Genomic DNA, 18,663 nt, shown 5'->3' on the forward strand with positions numbered 1-18,663 from the left:
AGAAGGTAAAAATTAACACAAAAAATAAAGGATAGATAGTACAAATCTAGCTTTTTTTTCTTTGATTTCTCATTCTCTCTCCAATTTGGAGAAAAAATAACTAGAGGAAAATAAGATTTATTTTCCTCCCTCTTATTTTTTCCTCCTCTCTTATTTTTCTCTTCTCCAAATAAATAAAATTTTTTTTTTTTCAATTTTTCTTTTCTACTTATTTAACATAGTGTAAGGGGCCTGGTGATGTAAATGTGGTGACATAGAGAATAGAGATGATGTGAAGGTGAGATGGTTCCACACTTCCATGTGAGTCTTTTGTTGGGTACAACGTATTTTTTAAATTACTTAATGAAGACAACTCCCACGTCCTAGTTGGCAAGAACCTTCCCAAAAGCTTATTGGTACATTCATCATTACAAAATGCATATAATAAATCCTTTCTCATTAGCTTTCACACCACACCTCATTATCTACTCCTTAACTTCTGCTACAAAAGCTTCCTCTCCAAACTTTCCCTTTCTACAGGAGGCCTATATATCTCTCTTTCCCCTCCCAGCATAACAACTGTTCTCTGTGTCTTCCCCTGTTTTTCTTGTTGATTTCTTTCATTTTAACAACCATGTTTGATTCCACTCTGGAATTGATCACTCAGGTTGCTTCCAACTCTCTTTTCATCTTCTGCTTCTGCAATTTGATCATAGTCATAATCCTCATGGGATCAAAACCTAGTCCCAACAACGATCAAGAGAGTGAAGTTCGCATTTCATCGGTCGACAACACATATTCAGATAAGAAACAAGAAACAGTGGCTAAACATTTAGCACTTGGAGGAAACAAAAGGTTAATAGATGTTGCCGCACCATCAAACGCCAGGGAAGCACCTGCAGGCAGCAACAAAGAAAATGCCCATGACGATGAAAATGATGAATTTCGCAGAAGAGTTGAAGAATTTATCTATAAAGTCAATAGAGGATGGAAGGCAGAGTCACTGAGAACATCATGCTTAGTCTAGAAGAAGAAGAAAAAAGAAATTTACTGTAGTATAATGCAGTGGAAGGAACTTGCCTTACTGGGGAAAATTTTATTGTATCATTTCAAAGAAATGTTCACAGATAGATGCTCTTGAACATGAATTCAGAGTCTCATGTCAACTCCACATGTTTATTACGTTCTAGTTCTGGAGGGCAGTACGGTACCTTGAAGAATCGTTTAACAAAGAAAAGAATTCAAGTACAGCTTCTTTTATTCCATTTTTATGCCCCAGAATTAGTTAAAATTTATTTTTAATTTTTTTTTTAAATTTTCCCCCCATTTCTTTTTCAAGACACTAAGAAGCCTTCTTTTGAACCATATAGATAAATGTCATCTTGGCTGCAAAGATGAGAATGGTTTAGCCCCACATGCTACAGCGTGAATAAAGTGAAAGCCTCAATATTAGATTCCTCTGCGGCGTAGATTAATTCCTGCAAAAAGTTATCGGCTAGAGAATCTAACAATCATCTTTTAGGTCATAAGAAATGATCATGTAAATCTCATTTTTCCTGACAGAATTACATAAGAAAGACAATTTTCAGAACCTTCTTCAACCTACGCCTGGAACATTGTCGTCTTGCAGAAAAAAGGCACGCGGGAATGTAAGAAATTAATGGATCTGCTTACATGTAAGTTTTACTAATTTTAACACAATTTGGCATTAGATTGAGAATAAGAGAGGGGGGGGGGGGGGGGGGGGGGGGTGGGTGGGTTGGGGGTTGGTTGGTGTGGGGCCGGGGCGGCGCATTTAGAAGAAATGCACACGTAATTTTGATGGTTAGATCGAAATCTTTAAGAAGAAATTTTCAACATTTCTATACTGAATGAAAAATTCATGCAAATTCTCATTAAGTACTACACGCGGGTCATTCAAGGAAGAGCATCTCCATACCGAATAAACCTTCACAACTAAAAGACAAAGTCACCCATAACCAAGTTCAGCTACAAAGTAGTTGATCAGAAGATTGACATTTTGACACACCAGGCTTCATACATCCACTACAACAACACAAACACTACAAAATACATGATGGGAACAGCCACAGATGATCCTAACAACTGTAAGTCCTACCTAAAAAAAAAGGGTGCACTGCTGGGTTAATATCCATAACATGTTAAAACCTAATCTGCTTTAAATAATGGCCAGTTTGTTTATATTGGTCTCTAACAGGGCTGAATGAGCCTAAATGCTGTTATGTCTGCGGTAAAACAATGAAGATACAACCAGCATATGTAAAAGGTCATCAAGTAGAAACCTCACAGTTGGATTGATTGGGACCTTTAGATCCATCTTCAGGTGAAGAGGTTTTATCGTCAGAAGCTGAGTTCCTAAAGGCCTGGGCAGGGTTAACAGGAGCTGATTTATCTCCCTGGAAGGATGTTGGTATGAGAACTGGCTTCACTCCACCATATGCCCCTTTCGTATCTTCTGCAGATAAAACATTGACAGGAGCTCTAGCTGGTGCAATTTCAGTTTTCTGCTTCTTGTGTTTTTGCTCCTGCTGGTGACCTGGTAGGAAACTGCCCACAACAACCTGATGCACACAAAACAGGCCATAAAGAACGTATTTAAAAACTTGACACTCAATGACAACTGACTAAAAACAATCAAACGTTACATTGTGCAAAATTGCAGTGCATGCACTCATAGAAATCATTTCTACATTAATGTGAACAGGCTATAACTTTTATTTTAAATTTTAGTTATTGTGGGAAAACCCCATCGTAATAAACTAATATCTAATGTCAAATCAATGTCCTTTCCGTTTATCTTATATCAAATTATCAATCGTGACAAAAAGGTGTACCTGCACAGAGCCAGCAGCTACCAACATACCGGCAAGTCCACCACCCACAACACGACCATCTGGACCTGCCAAGGAGACACTCATCCCACCAGATCTGCTCTTTGTTCCTCCACTATTAGTTGGCATAAATGATCCAGATAAGGAAAGTATCTCAAAACGACCCTGAGCAAGAAGACAGAAAAAAAAAAAAGGAATCGAGTGTTCCTCATAAGCATAAATGCACTGAGATAATATCTTTGCAGTCACATCAATTTGCTAAAACATTAAATATACAGCATAACAGAAAAAATTTTACAAAAAAGGTTGTGTACAGTGGATATGAAAAATATTAAAAATCAGATTATCAAAACCTAACATACATAAAACTTGTGAAATTAGGTAAGTAGAAAGCATCCACATGACATGACATGCTAAGACGATGTTGGAAGAGAACTAAAGTGTCACTTAAGAAATATATCAGAACCAAAAGTAAAAACAAACATTTCTTATAGCAGCAAAGGCCACAATGGTTGTACATCGAGGCTTGACTGATGATCACTCAAGAATGCATGTTAGGTAGACAAAAGAGATTGCAGTACAGTACTAGTCTTTCTTTTCCAACCCATATCAAACAGAAATTCAATGTAACATGATAGAATTCAAAAATTTGAAATCCTAACCAATAAACAAGTGGGAAGCACATGCAATTCTCAGGCATTCATCCTCACATATTACCCTGTACTCTAAAGTTTTATGGTTCTAATAAACTAGTACTTTCTACAATTTAGGAGTGCATAAAATGTTTTGCCACTTTATTCTCTCCCTCTGTGTTTCTCTCTGTCTGCATGCATTCACACATCTTGTCTATAGGAATGGGAAATAACAAAAGAAAAGAAAAAGGAACTGTAAGGGTTACTCTTGTTATGTAGACCAGCAACAGTGCCCAAAAGAAGTGAATTTTCTAGCTCTACTCTCACAGCATTTATTTGTGTTTAAAAAAATTTGTTTGCAACTCAATTATAAGAAGAAGTTATATTGAAAGTCAATTAAGGGCCACACCTCATATGTTAGAGTACCACCAGACGAAGTAGGTTGACGAAGTGTAACATTTGAGATTGTACCATTTGCAGAAAGAATGCAGATAGCCCGACATCCTTGCTGAGAAAAGGACATGACCTTCATTGTGACATCCTATAACAAAATGGAACTGTAAGAAAGTGTGAAACAAAAATAACGAGAATAGCAAAATCAGAAAACATTGGGATATTGCACTGAATCATCCTTCTTAAACATATCATCAGGATGGAACATCAAGGCATCCAAGTATCATAGAATGATAAGAGGCATGAGTAACTCATGGGTTGTTGGATGCAGCCTTGTAATGTACCACAGACCAAATCATTCAGATAACATCAAGGCATACCTCACCAGCATTTACTGTGATCACATGGGGCGTGAAATTTGCACCAACGAAGTATGCAATTCTCTCCCCTATAACACAATATTTCAACAAATCAATATAGGCTAATAATTTAACCATAAAACAAGAAAGTAAATCAAGCAAGAAAACTATGGTTATTTACATCACGCATATATATACGTGGGTCTATATATAATTGATCATCTCATAGAATATGTGCCACTTTGGAGGGAGATGCAACTGTTTTGCATTCTAATATCAAATAAAAATCTAGTGATCAATAATTATACAAATAGAAGACATTAATAATTCAGTAAAAAATATTATGATTGATTGGGATGAAATTGAAATGAAACTGCATCAAATAAATTGTAAAAGGTGTTGTAACTTTCTGTATAAAGCTATTGATGCTCATCAAATGCCTTGCAAATCTTTTGGCAGAACAATCGTAACAAATTTACCCTGATTCCCACTCCACCCAGCTTGCCCCCTTTTTCTGTATTTTTTACAGCTACACTACTAGAGCAAGGGTCTCAACATATAGCAATATTCATTTTCCCTTCGTATTCTTTCAGACGTTATGTAAACTTAAGTTTCCCATTTAATCTTCAGCGCCAGGGTTAGCAGACTTTAAAAATAAATTACTGGCTTAAGACAGATCTGGATCCAGTCATCACGGCTGATAGCAGATTTTGCCTATCAAATCAACGGGCAACTTCAAAAATATTCTCTCTGACTTTTAGCAGAACTTTGCTTATTTTCCCTTACAAAAGGCAAGAAAACACAGTATTCCATCTAGAAGAAAAAGATTCCTTCAGATCATAGTGTCATCATCAAATACTCTTCTTATTTACCTCTGCCATTAATTCCAGATACGGGCAACAGAAAAATCAGAGCTAATGGTCCCACTCTCACTCTCACATCAAACCCAACAAATATACTCCATATCTATTGCCAAACCCAAATCAAAACCAAAAGATCAATCTAGACCCACTTCACATTTAACATGACAAAACCGTGTAAAGCTTTAACATTATATTAAACACATCATCAACTATAATCAACTCATCGATTTAGGCAACGGATCATCAACTCATGATCCCAAATGGAACAGTAAAACATTAAAAACATGCCCAACAGTAACTAATTTCAAAACTTAGTAGAGCAGAATCAGGATCAAGAATCATTTACCTGCGCTATCATATTCATATTTATATTGCTTCTTGGCTGACTCTAAAGGCCGCCCTCTACCCCGTTTCCAAGCTGATAACTCTCCCGTGAGCGGAATAGAAGACGATATCGGCATCGGAGACAATGCCAAAGCTAAGGTGCCGTCAGGTCCGTACTTCTTTGGCCTCCCTCTTTTCTTCTTGACCTCCGTGCCCGCGCTCGCCGGCAAGGAGGTCACTGTGGGCCCACCAAAGTGGCTAGAGTTAGGGCTAGGGTTAGAATTAGGGGTCGGGTTAGGATTAGGATTGGAATTAGGAATAGGATTGGGAATCGGGTTCAGGTTAGGGACAGAATTTTCATTTCTGGGGGCCACTCTGAAACTCTCTGGAGCGTGTATTCCCTTCACCGTCACCCCCGAACTTATTCCCTCCTTTGCCTCCATTATTCACAGATCACTTAAAACCCCTAAAACCCTAAAAACCCTAGAACCTAACAAGCATCAACAATCAACACTTCTTGCAGCTCAAGTGCTAGAATTACAACACCCACACACAAAATTCTCTAAAAATCAATTCTTTATGTTGAAAATGAACTCAACCCAGTTAGTAAAGCTCCCAAAAAAAAAGGGAAAACCAAGATTTTGCTTTGAAACTTCAAAGATCAGAAACAAAATACAGATTACAACAGTTGTGGGTGAGTTCTGTGCCTTAAATCTCCGCCATTGCTGAGAATGCACGGAGTTTCAACGGTGACTTTTTCCTGCTAATGAAAATTTTCATGGAGCAACAAAAAAATTACAGGGAAAAATGCCAAAAAAAAAATTGTGATTGCAGAATTTCTTCAAGCGAAATGAATTTAGGGTTTTGCAGAAAAGGATGAGAAATAAATAAAGTAGGAAAATTATGAAAAATTAAAATAAAAATAAAAAATAAAAAGTTATTTGCGATATAATATTGTGAATTTAATTAATAATCAATATTTTAATTGCAATATTCAAAGTATAAATTTTGGTTAAGAGAATGGTTCAAGTCCGTCTTGGAAATTTCATAGAATTTAAATAAGAGGAATTTAATAATAATTAATGGCAGAGCAATTAAATATTTTAATAATTTAATATATATAAAAAAGTAATGAAATTTGGGTAAAGAAAAAGGGTAATTATTTCATATAATTTAAAATCGCTGTTTAATTTTTTAAAGCATAAAAAATAATTTTAAAGCTGAAAAGCTAAGTTAGGAGGCAGGGCATGCCATTTTTTCCAACCACTGACATCTTCTTTGTCTTTTCAGTTCAATTAAACTTTGACTACGCAGAACCTAAATTAATTGCCCCCTCATTTTAGAGGAATCTTCTGTGAATGCCACGGTGCCGCCGCTGCCGCCGACAACCAGAAAATTAAAACCTAACCAGAACAAGAAACAGACATACTATTCACAAGTTGATTTTTCTTTTTTAATTGGAAGAAAGTTCATTAATGATATTCAAATTTTTACATTTATTTTTAAATTGTAAAAAATTTTGAAATTATATATATATATGTATTTTTTAAATAAAGTTGTTTGTTTCTAGAGTATTTTTTTTTTATTGATTGTTAAAGAATATGAAAACTTTAATTGCCGTTTTTATATTATTGTTTAAATAGCATGCTAACTTGAAATAAATACTATCATGTGGCCAACATGTGAAATTAATTAACAAAGATCCCAGTTAGATAATAATTTAATTTTTTAAAAAAATAATAATATTTAACACTATTTTAAATTTTAATTTTCAACACTTATTTTTATATTTATTCACATCTTAGCAAGTGTTTTCACAAGACAAGTCTCGGGGAAGAAAATTTGCATCTGATAGCAAGTTAGTTCTACTGGAGCTTCCAAAGCTATTGATGCTAAGAACTGTGTCTGTTATTAGGAAAATACACGACTGTATGCTATAACACTAGTCAAAGATGCAAAGCTTAATTGCATCACTTGAATGGGAGCCCTTTGTGAGAGTTGTTTCTTTCAGGGGCACGGGGAAGAAGGGAAAGATGAGATTCTACAGTCTTATCAATTTATGTCAGAGAACAGGTTTCAAATTCCTAATCATCCACTGATCGGAATCTCCAGCTAGTTTAACTAATGATTTAACCATAAAACCTTATACAAGTAGATGAAAAGGGACTGAACAACAAATGAGGAAAACTCAAAAGTAATCTTGTAATTTATTAATTTTCATGTAGCAATCCTCTTCAACAAATAGCTCTCAATTTTCTCTACAAGTAAATATTACTCTCATCTGGACGGATGAACAAACATGGAGGCCTTATACACCATATCCTGATCAATCCCAGATACATTGCATTCATATTTCCCTAAGGACTAGGCTAACCCTGATCCTACAATAAATTGAATCTCACTGAACAAATTATCTTTCCAGTATGAAGCACAAGCTGTTTGGCAACAGAAAATCAACAATCTCACGACGAAGAGCTTCGATTGCCCTCAAATTCTCTTCTTATAATTTCAAGCACAAATTCATTCCATGTATCAACAGGACCAGGCATGCACCAGTGCAAGCAATCCTGTGGAGGGGGCCTTCCATCTGGTCCACGTTTCGTGATTTTATTTGGGTCAGGACTCCGATACGGACCTGGATGCCCATCATGGCGATAACCAAAGGGTTCAGTGACATCCATCAACCTCAACTTTGATTTATTCGTAACCTTCTTAATTGCACGATCAAAAGCTGTTACCTGTTTTTTGTGCATTATATTTGTAAAGCCATTTTCCACCAATTCCCCTGGAGCAAGAGGTTTCACTTTTCCAGTGCATGATCCCCCGGTATTCCAGGCCCCACCTTCATAGTGATCAGGTGAATAAGAACGCAGAATGGTCAGCCCAGTGTAATTTGGATGGGTAATAATAGATGTGAGAATTGTCTCGGTAGATATTCCAAATGCTTCAATATTGTTAACCTTCATTGAACGAGACTTGTCTGGCCACCACAACTGTCCTCCCACAATTTCATTGTTCAAAACATAGACAGATTGTTTGGCAAACCAATGACCAGAAGAAAGAACAATCACATTGAAACTTAGGATGAATTCCATGAAATCCTCATCTGGAGCATCAAGGTGGAGTTTTACAATGCCTTCTGGAGCAAAGTCAAGAGGTTCTGATGTCTTGTGAACAAGCCAAGAGGACCATATTCGTACAATCATGGTAGATGTTGACTTGAAGAGATATCGCTGCATTCTTTTGTTCCCACGGTTTTTGGGAACTTCTACCTGAGTATATTTCAAAAATCTCTTTATGAGTTCCATATCCCAGACTGGTAAAAGCAAACAATCATGCATGTTAAAAGTTTTTTTTTTTTAATTTCTTGAAATGCAAGAAGCACTTCATTTCATAGAAATGACAATTATCAAAGAGCATTTTAATGTAAAAGGACTTAGAGATTATCAAATGGGAACATCTCTGAATGGCATGGTGCAAAATTGTTGAAATTCCCACCATACACCCCACATTTACCATGAAAACTAAGAGGAATATTTTCAGTCATACCACCAAAAATCAGTTCAAATAAATAAAAATATCCCTAAATCAAGATACACCCACACCCACAATTTAAGGCAAAACATTGCCAATGGAGCAATATCACAGGAAACAAGTATACTTGCCTGCCAGAGAAGGCACAACATTGATTCCATCTGGTTTCGGGCAACAGAGTCGCCAATGAAAGCTAGGGTCTTTCCTCTCATCAATTCCAAAAACTTCTTGGCATCAAATCGTGGAAGTTGACATTGAGATGGTTTCCAACGCCAATTCTCATACTCCTTGTCAGGTCTCCCATTCCCCTGGCAGTTCTGCATCTGTGTCAGTACAGGGCATGTGTTGTTTGTATATGATGGTCCCTGTGAATCAAACAACCAAATTCCATGGTACAGATCACAACCTACAGACCAACAAATGAAAGAACAAATTAGAATCTCAAAAGATTAAGAAATGGGATGAAAAAGAAAAGAACCCATCATAAACCAAATGTTTTATATAAAAACAAATTTCAGAAGAAATATTCCATCTGAACATTTTTTTTGCATGGTAAAAAAGAAGCCAAATATTTTTCCTATTCACTTCTAGATCTTTGAAATTTATGATGCAAAAACTTTATGATGGCCACACTTTAAAGCTATTGACAAAGTAAAACAAGCCCGAATATGACAAAACGTTGTCTTGTTTTTCAGGCATTACTGTTTAATGCAGCAGAAAATTAAAGGATTGCTATTTGACAAAACAGCTCTAACTCACAGTTCGTCAAAATTTTAGCAGGCTCCAGGACAAAGGCACATCACATGATGAAGAATCCACATCGTCCTTCAAAGAAGATAGTAATAGAAAGAAAAAGCTTCTTTGATACCTTAAAATGATAGATAGCATACTTTATGAATCTATGATTAAGGCAACATGATAGCAATACTTTCATCATCCTTCCAAGTCCCCATCCCCTGCCTGGTTTTTTAAAGCAGCATTTTGAAAAATCTCCAGGCGTTTTGCAGGGAGGTCAACACCAATAAGCCTCAAGTCCGTTGACTTACAACACTATTTGTTATTAAAAGATTATCTTTTGATACTATTATCAAAGTATAGAATTACAAAATTATGATGAACTGATGATAGATCTTCTCGTCATAAGGAAAGGGGGAAAAAATTACCCTTCTGTGCTGAAAGAACGTACTCTACTCGTAAATGAAAAAGGAAAAAACATTTAATAATGGAAACAAACCATAAAAATATTAGCTGGAAAAAACAAACGTATTCTACCAAGAAGTTAATAATTGGACAGTCAATGAAGTATTAGCTGGAAAGTCAATGTAAGGCAGCTAGAAAAATAAATCAATATCAGCAAATAATCATAAAGACGCTCCACCATGCATGTGGACATAATCAGCCAATGTTTAAGTTTCAAAGAAATGTACCAACGAAAAAGAAGCAAGTTAGATATTACTATAAGATAGCATTAGATTTATCTAAAATAACAAAATGGTACCAGAATCATCTGAACTAATCGGGGTTGCATTGCTGGAAACATCAGATAAAACTGGCTTAGCCTCTGATTTAGAATCTGGAGCAGAAATAGCCAGGCTAGTTTGAACTGATCTTTTATCTACACCACCAGAATTATTAGACAAAACATTTCCTTTACCACTGTAAGCAACTGGACTCCCCTTCTCCTTGACCCCCTCTGCTTGTCTGGCATTGGCGGTGGGAATTTGTAGATCAGATTCCGAAGGCAAAGAATTCTTGTCTATGTCTACACTATCATTAACACCACTAGAACTAATGGGTACTTCTAAACTAGGTCCAGATGGAGAATCACTATTAATCACGTCTACATTACTATCACGGCTTTCGTTCCCAGGAAAGACCGGCAAAGCCAATTTATTTGAGTTGTCAACACCATAAAAATATCCACGGACGGTGGAACGAATGGGGTAAGAAACCATGAGCAAAGAAGCAAGAACCAAGAAAATGGCAAGGCCTCCAACTGAGACTGCCAAGGAAGAAAGCGAACGCGGTAACGCGACCAATCCAGGAACGCCATTTGGTGAATCCAAAGTCATGCCGCTCCGAATTAGGTACACTCTATAACGAAATGCGAGACATGTGGATTATCAAACGAAGTAACTATAATCTCCAACACTAATTGATTTCCATGGTTGAAACCCCCCCTTCTGAAAATGACCATCAAATCACAAAATCTCACAACATTTAATCGAAAATGGCTTCCAAATTTAGACTAAGAGCAGCCATAGATCAAAAACAAGAAATCGCCTTCAGTAACCTGAGAAAGCAAAATAACACGGCATTTAATGAAAAATAACAGAACTCAATATATCATTCAACAAACAAAAAAAGAAAAAGAAAATACTATAAATCATAAAAAAAGGAAAATAATTGAGCGACAAATAACAAAGAGAAATAGAATCTGATGTCACGTATCAGATAATTAATACAAAGAAGAATTCTATAATTACACGCAAACAGAGCAAATCCTTCAAATCGGCTTCCAAATAAATTCTTTAATTATCCAAAACTAACTCAAAATCACCAAATAAGAAACAATTAAAAGCCCTTTCTTTCCTTTTTTTTTTTTTAAAAAAATACATTTTAAAAAAAGTTCAGGTGAGATTAAATGCCGAAATGAAGCTCGATAATCTTTGAAATTCGGGAGGTGGATTTGAAATCCTGAGGAGAAAAGAAAAATGAAACACAGAATTGGAAACATAAGTTGACCTGTAACAGAGAAATTTCCAGATGGATAAAGCAAAAACGGAGACGTTTTGTTCTGTGATGTGATGCGCAGGTATTATTGGAGTATAGATTAAGAAAGGGGAAGGATCTTGGATCGGGAGAAGAGGAATTTTAAATATCGAAGGACATGGAATTCTGAGAAAATTTATGGGCAGAATGCGTGAATTCTGGCGAGTTTCAATCTTGTTCTACGTCTTCTATACAGCTCTTCTTTTCTTTCTTGCCTTTAATTTTCCAGTTCAGAGAGAAAAAAAGCGTGAGCAGCGCAGTCCCCATAATTACTAAAGTGCCCCGGATTTGGCTTACCTTTTGTGTACGTGCAGTGGTTCACTGGTTCTTACAGTGAGTAAACCGCGCCGCCGCCCTGCTTGTCGCCACTCTCCATCTCTCCTTTTTTTAATTCTTATGCCATGTAATAAAACAAATATAATAAATGTTAAATTTAGGATTTTTTGTATTAATATTAACGTAAAATTAAATTGAGAATTTTATATAATTACTTTTAATTAATTTAAAATTAAAATGTAATTATTATTGTCATACGCAGATGACTTCCACTCTGCCACAGCCATAACGAAAAGTAGACAGATGAATTTTTTTTTTTTTTTAGTCCGACACTAGTGTAATAGAGGAGAAATTAAATTTACATAAAATAATAAAATACTATGAAATGTTAAATAAAATAAAAAAATAATTATAATTTAAAGAAAAAAGTGATTTTATTGCTTTATAGATTTATTACTCTTTATTTATTATTATATAATTAATATATTATGGAAGCATTCTTATAAAATATAAATTCTCCGCATATAGACAAAGGTGCCAGATGCTCAAAGTTACCGCGTTGTAAGAAAAAAATAAAACAATAATAAAAAATTAAAAGCAAAAACATCCTTCATTGACCTTGGTCGTCGAACGTTGTGTACCGTGCAACTTGTTCATCTGCAATTGTGCAGCGTGGCTGTCAGAGAGGGACCCACGCGGCAACTACAAGACTAAGCGCACACAAGCCGAGGACCCAATCATTTTCTGGATCCACTGGCCCAGGTCTTTCCAGTGGCCTACTGGGTGGGCCTTTCATCTTCTAACGAATTCCCGGGCCTCCAACTAAAAAGCCCAGAATTTACTGCAGGGCCAGCCGACTTTCCTTTGGGACGACGTCTATCCTCGGCTTTGGACGTTGCTGTAGCTTCTGCTTCAACGCAAGCGCAAAGAAAAAGGTAACACGGTCCATGGCAGAGGCAGGCACCAACAACACCAAATCCACCCATAAAGCCAATACCGTAAAAACCCAAATCACTTTCTGATCAAAGCCTCGGGATACTTGCTAATGGCTAGTCACACTTTCTCATTTCTCCCAATTTCACTCTCCACCTCCCAAATTTGCAACGAAAAACCGCAGCACTCTTCATTGCTCCTTCCTTTGAGTTCGTTTTACGGTAATAAGATAGTTATTAGAAAATCCAATTTGAGCAATTTCGTCCTCAAGTGTCATGGCTCGACGCTTGCCACAGTGTTGTCAAGTCTCCCGACAAAGTGAGTCTTGATTCTGTTGTGTGTGTTCTGGTTTGATTTCTGAAGATTGGGGCTAAGTAATTGAATTTGGATGGTTTCTTTTGCAGGAAACACCCTTCAGAGAAGATCCCAAAGTGCGTTGTCGGTAACATTTTGTGATTTGATTTTGTATATATGAGGCTTGAGCTGTGCTTTGATTAAAGAAATTTTTGTGAATGATTAGATGGTCCGCGAGGGCGATAAGGTCGTTTGGTATGGGGGAATTGGAGGCTAGGAAGCTCAAGTATCCAAATACTGGAACTGAAGCGCTTCTAATGGGGATTCTGATTGAGGGTTGGTAGCTCTTTCTTTGGTGATTGACTACCATTTTTGTAGCTGTCTATGTGTTAAACTTATGGGGAGTCGAGAGCAGAATTTATTTGCTATGATGTTGCAAACTTATTTCATTTTAGTAATGGAAATGATTAGTAAGCATTTTTCATTTTGTGAAACTGGGATATCCTCGAGACAATGTCAAGCATCTAATAGCTGGTGAAAGGAAAGGTTTTTGAGCTAACTATTTATAGGAAAAAAAAAAAAAAGGCCACTGCCTAGTTAAAGTGTTAAACTGTGTATGGGAAAAACATGATTGCTGTTAGAGCTGCTAGAGCTATTGTTGAGGAAAGCGCCTCCTAATGTTAAATAAAGAGCATTAAAATTATTTTAAAGTTAAATTTGATATGGTTTAGCAATAAGAACTCCAAATTAACTAATCAGTCTCTTCTAAACTGCTTTTTTCAATGGCATCTAAAGTGATGCTTTTCACTTAAGCATTTTTTTCTAGCCTCCAACCTCAATCCCAAATAGGCCTTAGCTTTTTGAGAGAAGGCCAAGATAAATACTGCAAGGATAAATAACTTAGTGGTTATGATGCCCTCAGAAACTTGTAAGAGGACTAAAATCTCTTAATTGTAGATGCATTACTCATCAAGGTTGACTAGATATGCTATTACTGTGGAATTCTCATATGTATTTTAATGTTTTATATCTCCTTCAAGTTTTTATTGAGCCCTTTATGTTCATTTGCAGGAACAAGTCCAGCTGCAAAGTTTCTAAGGGCTAATGGGATCACTTTTTTCAAGGCCCGAGAAGAAACTGTGAACTTACTTGGGAAATCTGACCTCTATTTTTTCAGCCCTGAGCATCCCCCATTGACTGAACAGGCTCAAAGAGCCCTTGATTGGGCTGTCGATGAGAAACTAAAGTCAGGTGCGTTTTAGTTTCTTGAATGTCTTGATTGTGCTACTTCTGATATTTTTTTTTTATTCTGTTTATCATGTATTGAGAAGTTAACTTCATGAAAGCAATATGTATGTAAGTGAAATTAGTTGCAGAAAGTGGGTCCTGATTTTTGAAATCCAATTGTAACTGGAAAACGTGTTGTTTTGTCATGATAGATAATTTGTTTTTACAATGTAATCTTGAGTTTTAGGAAGTAGGAACAGAAAATTGTTTCACTCATGTACTTGAATCAGTTGATATTTGTATTTTAGATCTTTTAGAGATTGCTTGATCCCCTGTTCAGTTGTGGTTAATATTTCATTTATAGATGTCTTGATTTGTGGAGAATTTTGTGATGCTTGGGAGAAATGTTGAATGTGAATTTCATAATGGGAGATGGAGATTCCCTGGAATTTTGTGTTTTCTTGTTGAGTTTCAGGGTCGCAAATGCATAGATCAAGTAACTCAAGTTAATTTGTATTGCATGTAAGTCAAGAGTCTTTGAAATTTCCTTTTTCTGATTTAGTTCAACAATTTCTCCATAATAGTTTATGCAAAATTTTTTGCTGGGTGTTTTAAATTTATCCAATTATCTAATCTGTGTTGTGGGCTTGTGGTATGTTGTTTTGGTTGGCCATTGATGTTTTTCATTTTCCCTTCAATTTTCCCCTTGGGATCTGTTTGGATGGAATGAGGAAAGTGTAAGTAATGGAAGGATAAGGAAGGGGAAGGGGAAAGGTAAGAAGAGTTATAATAAAAAAAATCTCATGTTTGGGAAGGAGTGAACGAATGGAAAGATAAGGAAAGGTAGTCTATATTTTTTATGTTTGGAAAGAGGTGGAGGGGGGATAAAGGGTGTATAAATAGAAATATTTATTTATAACTCTCATCTCTCCTTCTTTTCCTTCCTTATACACCAATTTGGGGTATAAGAAAAATTGAGATTTAAGGGGTAAGAGAGGGTAAGGCTTACTCTTACTTACCTTTACCTTTCTATTACCTCACCTCTTACCAAATAGGGATAAGATAGTTGCTTATCTCTCATCTTTATTTATTTCTCTCTCACCCTAATCCAAACAGGTGGGGGTGAGGAAAGGGTAAATAAGGGTAACGAGGGGTAAGTAATTATTATACCACTGTTTGAGAAGGGGTGAGCTGGTGAAGGGTAAGGGTAAGTAAGGTAAGGTTTACCCTCCCTTACCCCTCAAATCTCAATTTTTCTTACACCCCAAATTGGGGTGTAAGCAGGGGGAGGTGAGAGATAAAAATTATTTTATTTTTTATTTTCCTATTATGTCCTTAATTTTTTATTAAAAATTCAATTATACCCATTAATAATAAACCTAGTTTACCACCATAAATAAAGGTCTTCTCTCTGTGGCCGTATCTAATCTCTTCGCTCTCTCTCGTGGATTTTGAATTCTTACAGAAAAAATGTTAGTTTTATCTTTTTACTTAATAAATAAAAAATTACAAAAATTTGTTTTATAACAATAATATTTTACCTACCTTTTAAAAAAATAAAATATTTTAAAAGATGCAAAATGAAATTTGTATTACTTTATATATATCTAAGTTGAATGTTGAAATAGTATATATCATGGTCTAATATAAAAAGATAATAAAAAATATAAATTATAAGCCATTAAACTAAAAATAAAAGGCCTTAATTTGCATATTAAAAAAAATAAAGAATAAATTTTATCTAATAGAAAAGGGTATTTTTATAATTTTAATAATTATTTACCCTTCTTTCACCTCTTTCCAAACATAAAGAATAAACATTACCTCTCCTTACCTTTCCATTAATTCACCTCTTTCCAAACATGAGAATTTTTTTATTGTAACCCTCCTTACCCTTTTCCCTCCTTACCCTCCCTTACCCTCCCATTAATTACCCTTCCCTCACCCCATCCAAACAGACCCTTAGGTGAGGAAATGGTAAATAATAGAAGGGTAAGAAAGGAGAAGGGTAAGTAGAGTTGCAATAAAAAAAATTTCATATTTGGGAAGAAGTGAATTAATGGAAAGGTAAGAAGAGGTAATGTATATTCTTTATATTTGGGAAGAGGTGAAGGAGGGGGTAAATTTAAGGAGTGTAGAAATAGAAATATTCATAACTATCCTCTCTTTCTCCTTACCCCTCCTTACACCCCCAATTTGGAGTGTGAAAAAATTGAGATTTGAGGTGTAAGGTAGGGTAAGGCTTATCCTTACTTACCCTTACCCTCCATTAACTTACATCTTCCCAAACAAAGATAAAATAATTACTTACTCCTTCTTACCTTTATTTACCTCTCCCTCACGCTCATCCAAATAGACCCTTAGTTTTTCTACATTAAAGAGTCAGCATGAGTTTACTTGTGGTGACTGAAGATAGAATATGCATCATGTAGCATGCCATTGTTATTACATTAATCCATCTTGATGTTACATGTGCAAACATTTATTTCTTAATGTTTGTGTTTTTGGTGTCTTTATTAGATTGTTTTCATGTGCAAATGACAGGTGATGGTGGAGAAATAACCACCACTCATATACTTCTAGGGATTTGGTCAGAAACGGAATCCGCAGGTCACAAGATTTTGGCAACCCTAGGTTTTAATGATGAAAAAGCCAAAGAGCTAGCTAAATCTGTAAGTTTAAGATTTGTAATATTTGGGCCTTAGCGTTTTTCACCATTTTCTACTTGTGTTGTTCTTCATGCATGCAGATGAATGGAGATGTTGTCTTGAGCTCAAAGTAGGGAGGTCAATAGATTTTTCTGGAATGTCTGGCTTGCTGATCCAAAAACCTTAACCTGCACAGCTTCCAGACAATAGATTTTCTTTGTTGGTGGAGCAAGTTTGCCCTTAAGGACCTTGTTCCGTTTTGGGGATTTGTTTCAGTTTCTCAAGCCAAATGCTTTCTCAGCTGGAGATTTTGAAATTTGCAATTTTCTGTACAGGGAATTTTGTGGAATCCAAATTCTCTGGTAGTTTCTGCAATGGAGGATTTTCTTGCTGATTCACTCTTGATTTTTTGCTTTTGTTTCAAACAACTCTTAATCAATGTTTACTTTTGTTGGTCATATCAAAGTCGACCAGCTGAGTTAGCTTCAAAACCATGATTTGCTACCTTGACAACTCATAAACTACCTTGTTTAAAGTCTTGTTTAACATGATTTACTTTGAAGCCGTGCAAGGGTTTAGCAAGAGAATATATGCCATAATGCAAATACTTCTTGGTCAAAGATAGAAACAGCACTTGAAGTCTTGAAATTGTCAATTTCAGCACTATATTTGTGGCTGTTTCATGTGGTGACCCAACATCTCGACAGGCAACAAGCTTTACTCCCCTCTACTAAAATATGGCCATTGAAGTCGGAAGATGTAGCCATGGTAAACTGTGCTTAGGTACATGTATCTGATTATTACACCACAAACAGCCTCTACAGTAGTATATAAAATCACACATGTTCAATTTCTTTTAACAAATTTTAAATTTTTATAATTTAATTTTTATTAAACTTTTTTTTTTATATAAATTATCATACACTAATTAAAAAATAAATATTAATTTAAAATATATTATTTAATAAAAGTAAATAGTAATAATAAAAAAAATAAGATTATTCACGTATTTCATATATATGTATATATAGTTTGAATTTGGTTTGGGTTGAATTTTTCAAACAAAAAATTTGATTTATATTTATTTTTAAATTATAAATAATATTTAAATATATAAAAATATTAATTTTAGTTTGAATTTATTCGAGTTAATGGGATTCCTTTGTACGCTAACTTTTTTTTTTTTTTTTCCCCTTTCTACCGTGTTCATCATTGGGCAACGGCATTCGGCCTGCCTTGATCAATGGATTTTGCCCTATTTTTTTACCAGCCGAACGATGGATTTCGCCCTATTTTTTAACCAGCCAAACAATGGATTTCAATGAATCCACAAATTATTGGTTAGTTAAAGATATTTGGATAATATATTTTAAAGAATCTATGGATTTGTTTAAAAATCAGTATTTGGTTTACTGCACAAAAGCTAAAATTCATGGATTTTATAATGGTAGTGTTTGATAAAAATGAATTTTATAAAATTTTATATAATTCATTTATAATTCTAAGATTTTAGTGTTTAGTTTAAATAAAAATTTATTTAGGATTTTTAATAATCAATTTTATGAAATTTATTATAA

General features: G+C 35.2%; 4 protein-coding genes across 5 annotated transcripts; 2 read left to right on the forward strand and 2 right to left on the reverse strand.

Annotated features, from left to right (window-relative positions):
• Positions 1–436: 436 nt before the first annotated feature.
• On the forward strand, positions 437–1,436 carry LOC131171968 (uncharacterized). Its single transcript, XM_058132686.1, has one exon. It carries the CDS (start codon positions 614–616, stop codon positions 1,004–1,006), a length of 393 nt encoding a protein of 130 aa, XP_057988669.1. The 5' UTR covers positions 437–613; the 3' UTR covers positions 1,007–1,436.
• A 459-nt stretch (positions 1,437–1,895) lies between these two features.
• Positions 1,896–6,344, reverse strand: LOC110669649 (AT-hook motif nuclear-localized protein 6). Its single transcript, XM_021831384.2, has 5 exons — positions 5,425–6,344; positions 4,237–4,304; positions 3,873–4,004; positions 2,835–2,996; positions 1,896–2,561 (listed from the first exon to the last, which is right to left on the reverse strand). The coding sequence occupies exons 1-5, from the start codon at positions 5,843–5,845 to the stop codon at positions 2,271–2,273; spliced, it is 1,074 nt and encodes a 357-aa protein (XP_021687076.2). The 5' UTR covers positions 5,846–6,344; the 3' UTR covers positions 1,896–2,270.
• A 1,236-nt stretch (positions 6,345–7,580) lies between these two features.
• Positions 7,581–11,949, reverse strand: LOC110669622 (protein YLS7). 2 transcript variants are annotated; one of them, XM_058132687.1, is made up of 4 exons: positions 11,682–11,949; positions 10,435–11,229; positions 9,064–9,342; positions 7,581–8,670 (listed from the first exon to the last, which is right to left on the reverse strand). In XM_058132687.1, the coding sequence occupies exons 2-4, from the start codon at positions 11,006–11,008 to the stop codon at positions 7,865–7,867; spliced, it is 1,659 nt and encodes a 552-aa protein (XP_057988670.1). In that variant the 5' UTR covers positions 11,009–11,229; positions 11,682–11,949; the 3' UTR covers positions 7,581–7,864. The 2 variants fall into 2 exon arrangements, with proteins under 2 accessions (XP_057988670.1, XP_021687035.2); XM_021831343.2 differs by having other exon boundaries at positions 7,581–8,674; positions 9,068–9,342; positions 11,682–11,948.
• An 895-nt stretch (positions 11,950–12,844) lies between these two features.
• On the forward strand, positions 12,845–17,657 carry LOC110669641 (ATP-dependent Clp protease ATP-binding subunit CLPT1, chloroplastic). The gene is made up of 6 exons (XM_021831379.2): positions 12,845–13,235; positions 13,322–13,348; positions 13,438–13,547; positions 14,283–14,462; positions 16,983–17,110; positions 17,188–17,657. The coding sequence occupies exons 1-6, from the start codon at positions 13,030–13,032 to the stop codon at positions 17,218–17,220; spliced, it is 684 nt and encodes a 227-aa protein (XP_021687071.2). The 5' UTR covers positions 12,845–13,029; the 3' UTR covers positions 17,221–17,657.
• Positions 17,658–18,663: the final 1,006 nt, after the last annotated feature.

Source organism: Hevea brasiliensis, chromosome 13, assembly GCF_030052815.1.
Source record: "Hevea brasiliensis isolate MT/VB/25A 57/8 chromosome 13, ASM3005281v1, whole genome shotgun sequence".
NCBI classification, from domain to species: domain Eukaryota; kingdom Viridiplantae; phylum Streptophyta; class Magnoliopsida; order Malpighiales; family Euphorbiaceae; genus Hevea; species Hevea brasiliensis.

Coding starts and splice junctions, on each gene's coding strand:
- LOC131171968 (XM_058132686.1), top strand. CDS start 614: ATGTTTGATTCCACTCTGGAATTGATCACTCAGGTTGCTTCCAACTCT.
- LOC110669649 (XM_021831384.2), bottom strand. CDS start 5,845: ATGGAGGCAAAGGAGGGAATAAGTTCGGGGGTGACGGTGAAGGGAATA. Junction 4,305..5,424: donor ATATGAATATGATAGCGCAG/GTAAATGATTCT, acceptor ATTGTGTTATAG/GGGAGAGAATTGCATACTTC. Junction 4,005..4,236: donor TCACAGTAAATGCTGGTGAG/GTATGCCTTGAT, acceptor ATTTTGTTATAG/GATGTCACAATGAAGGTCAT.
- LOC110669622 (XM_058132687.1), bottom strand. CDS start 11,008: ATGACTTTGGATTCACCAAATGGCGTTCCTGGATTGGTCGCGTTACCG. Junction 9,343..10,434: donor GATTAGTTCAGATGATTCTG/GTACCATTTTGT, acceptor GTTGGTCTGTAG/GTTGTGATCTGTACCATGGA. Junction 8,671..9,063: donor GTGCCTTCTCTGGCAGGCAA/GTATACTTGTTT, acceptor ATACTCAGGTAG/AAGTTCCCAAAAACCGTGGG.
- LOC110669641 (XM_021831379.2), top strand. CDS start 13,030: ATGGCTAGTCACACTTTCTCATTTCTCCCAATTTCACTCTCCACCTCC. Junction 13,236..13,321: donor TTGTCAAGTCTCCCGACAAA/GTGAGTCTTGAT, acceptor TTTCTTTTGCAG/GAAACACCCTTCAGAGAAGA. Junction 17,111..17,187: donor CCAAAGAGCTAGCTAAATCT/GTAAGTTTAAGA, acceptor TCATGCATGCAG/ATGAATGGAGATGTTGTCTT.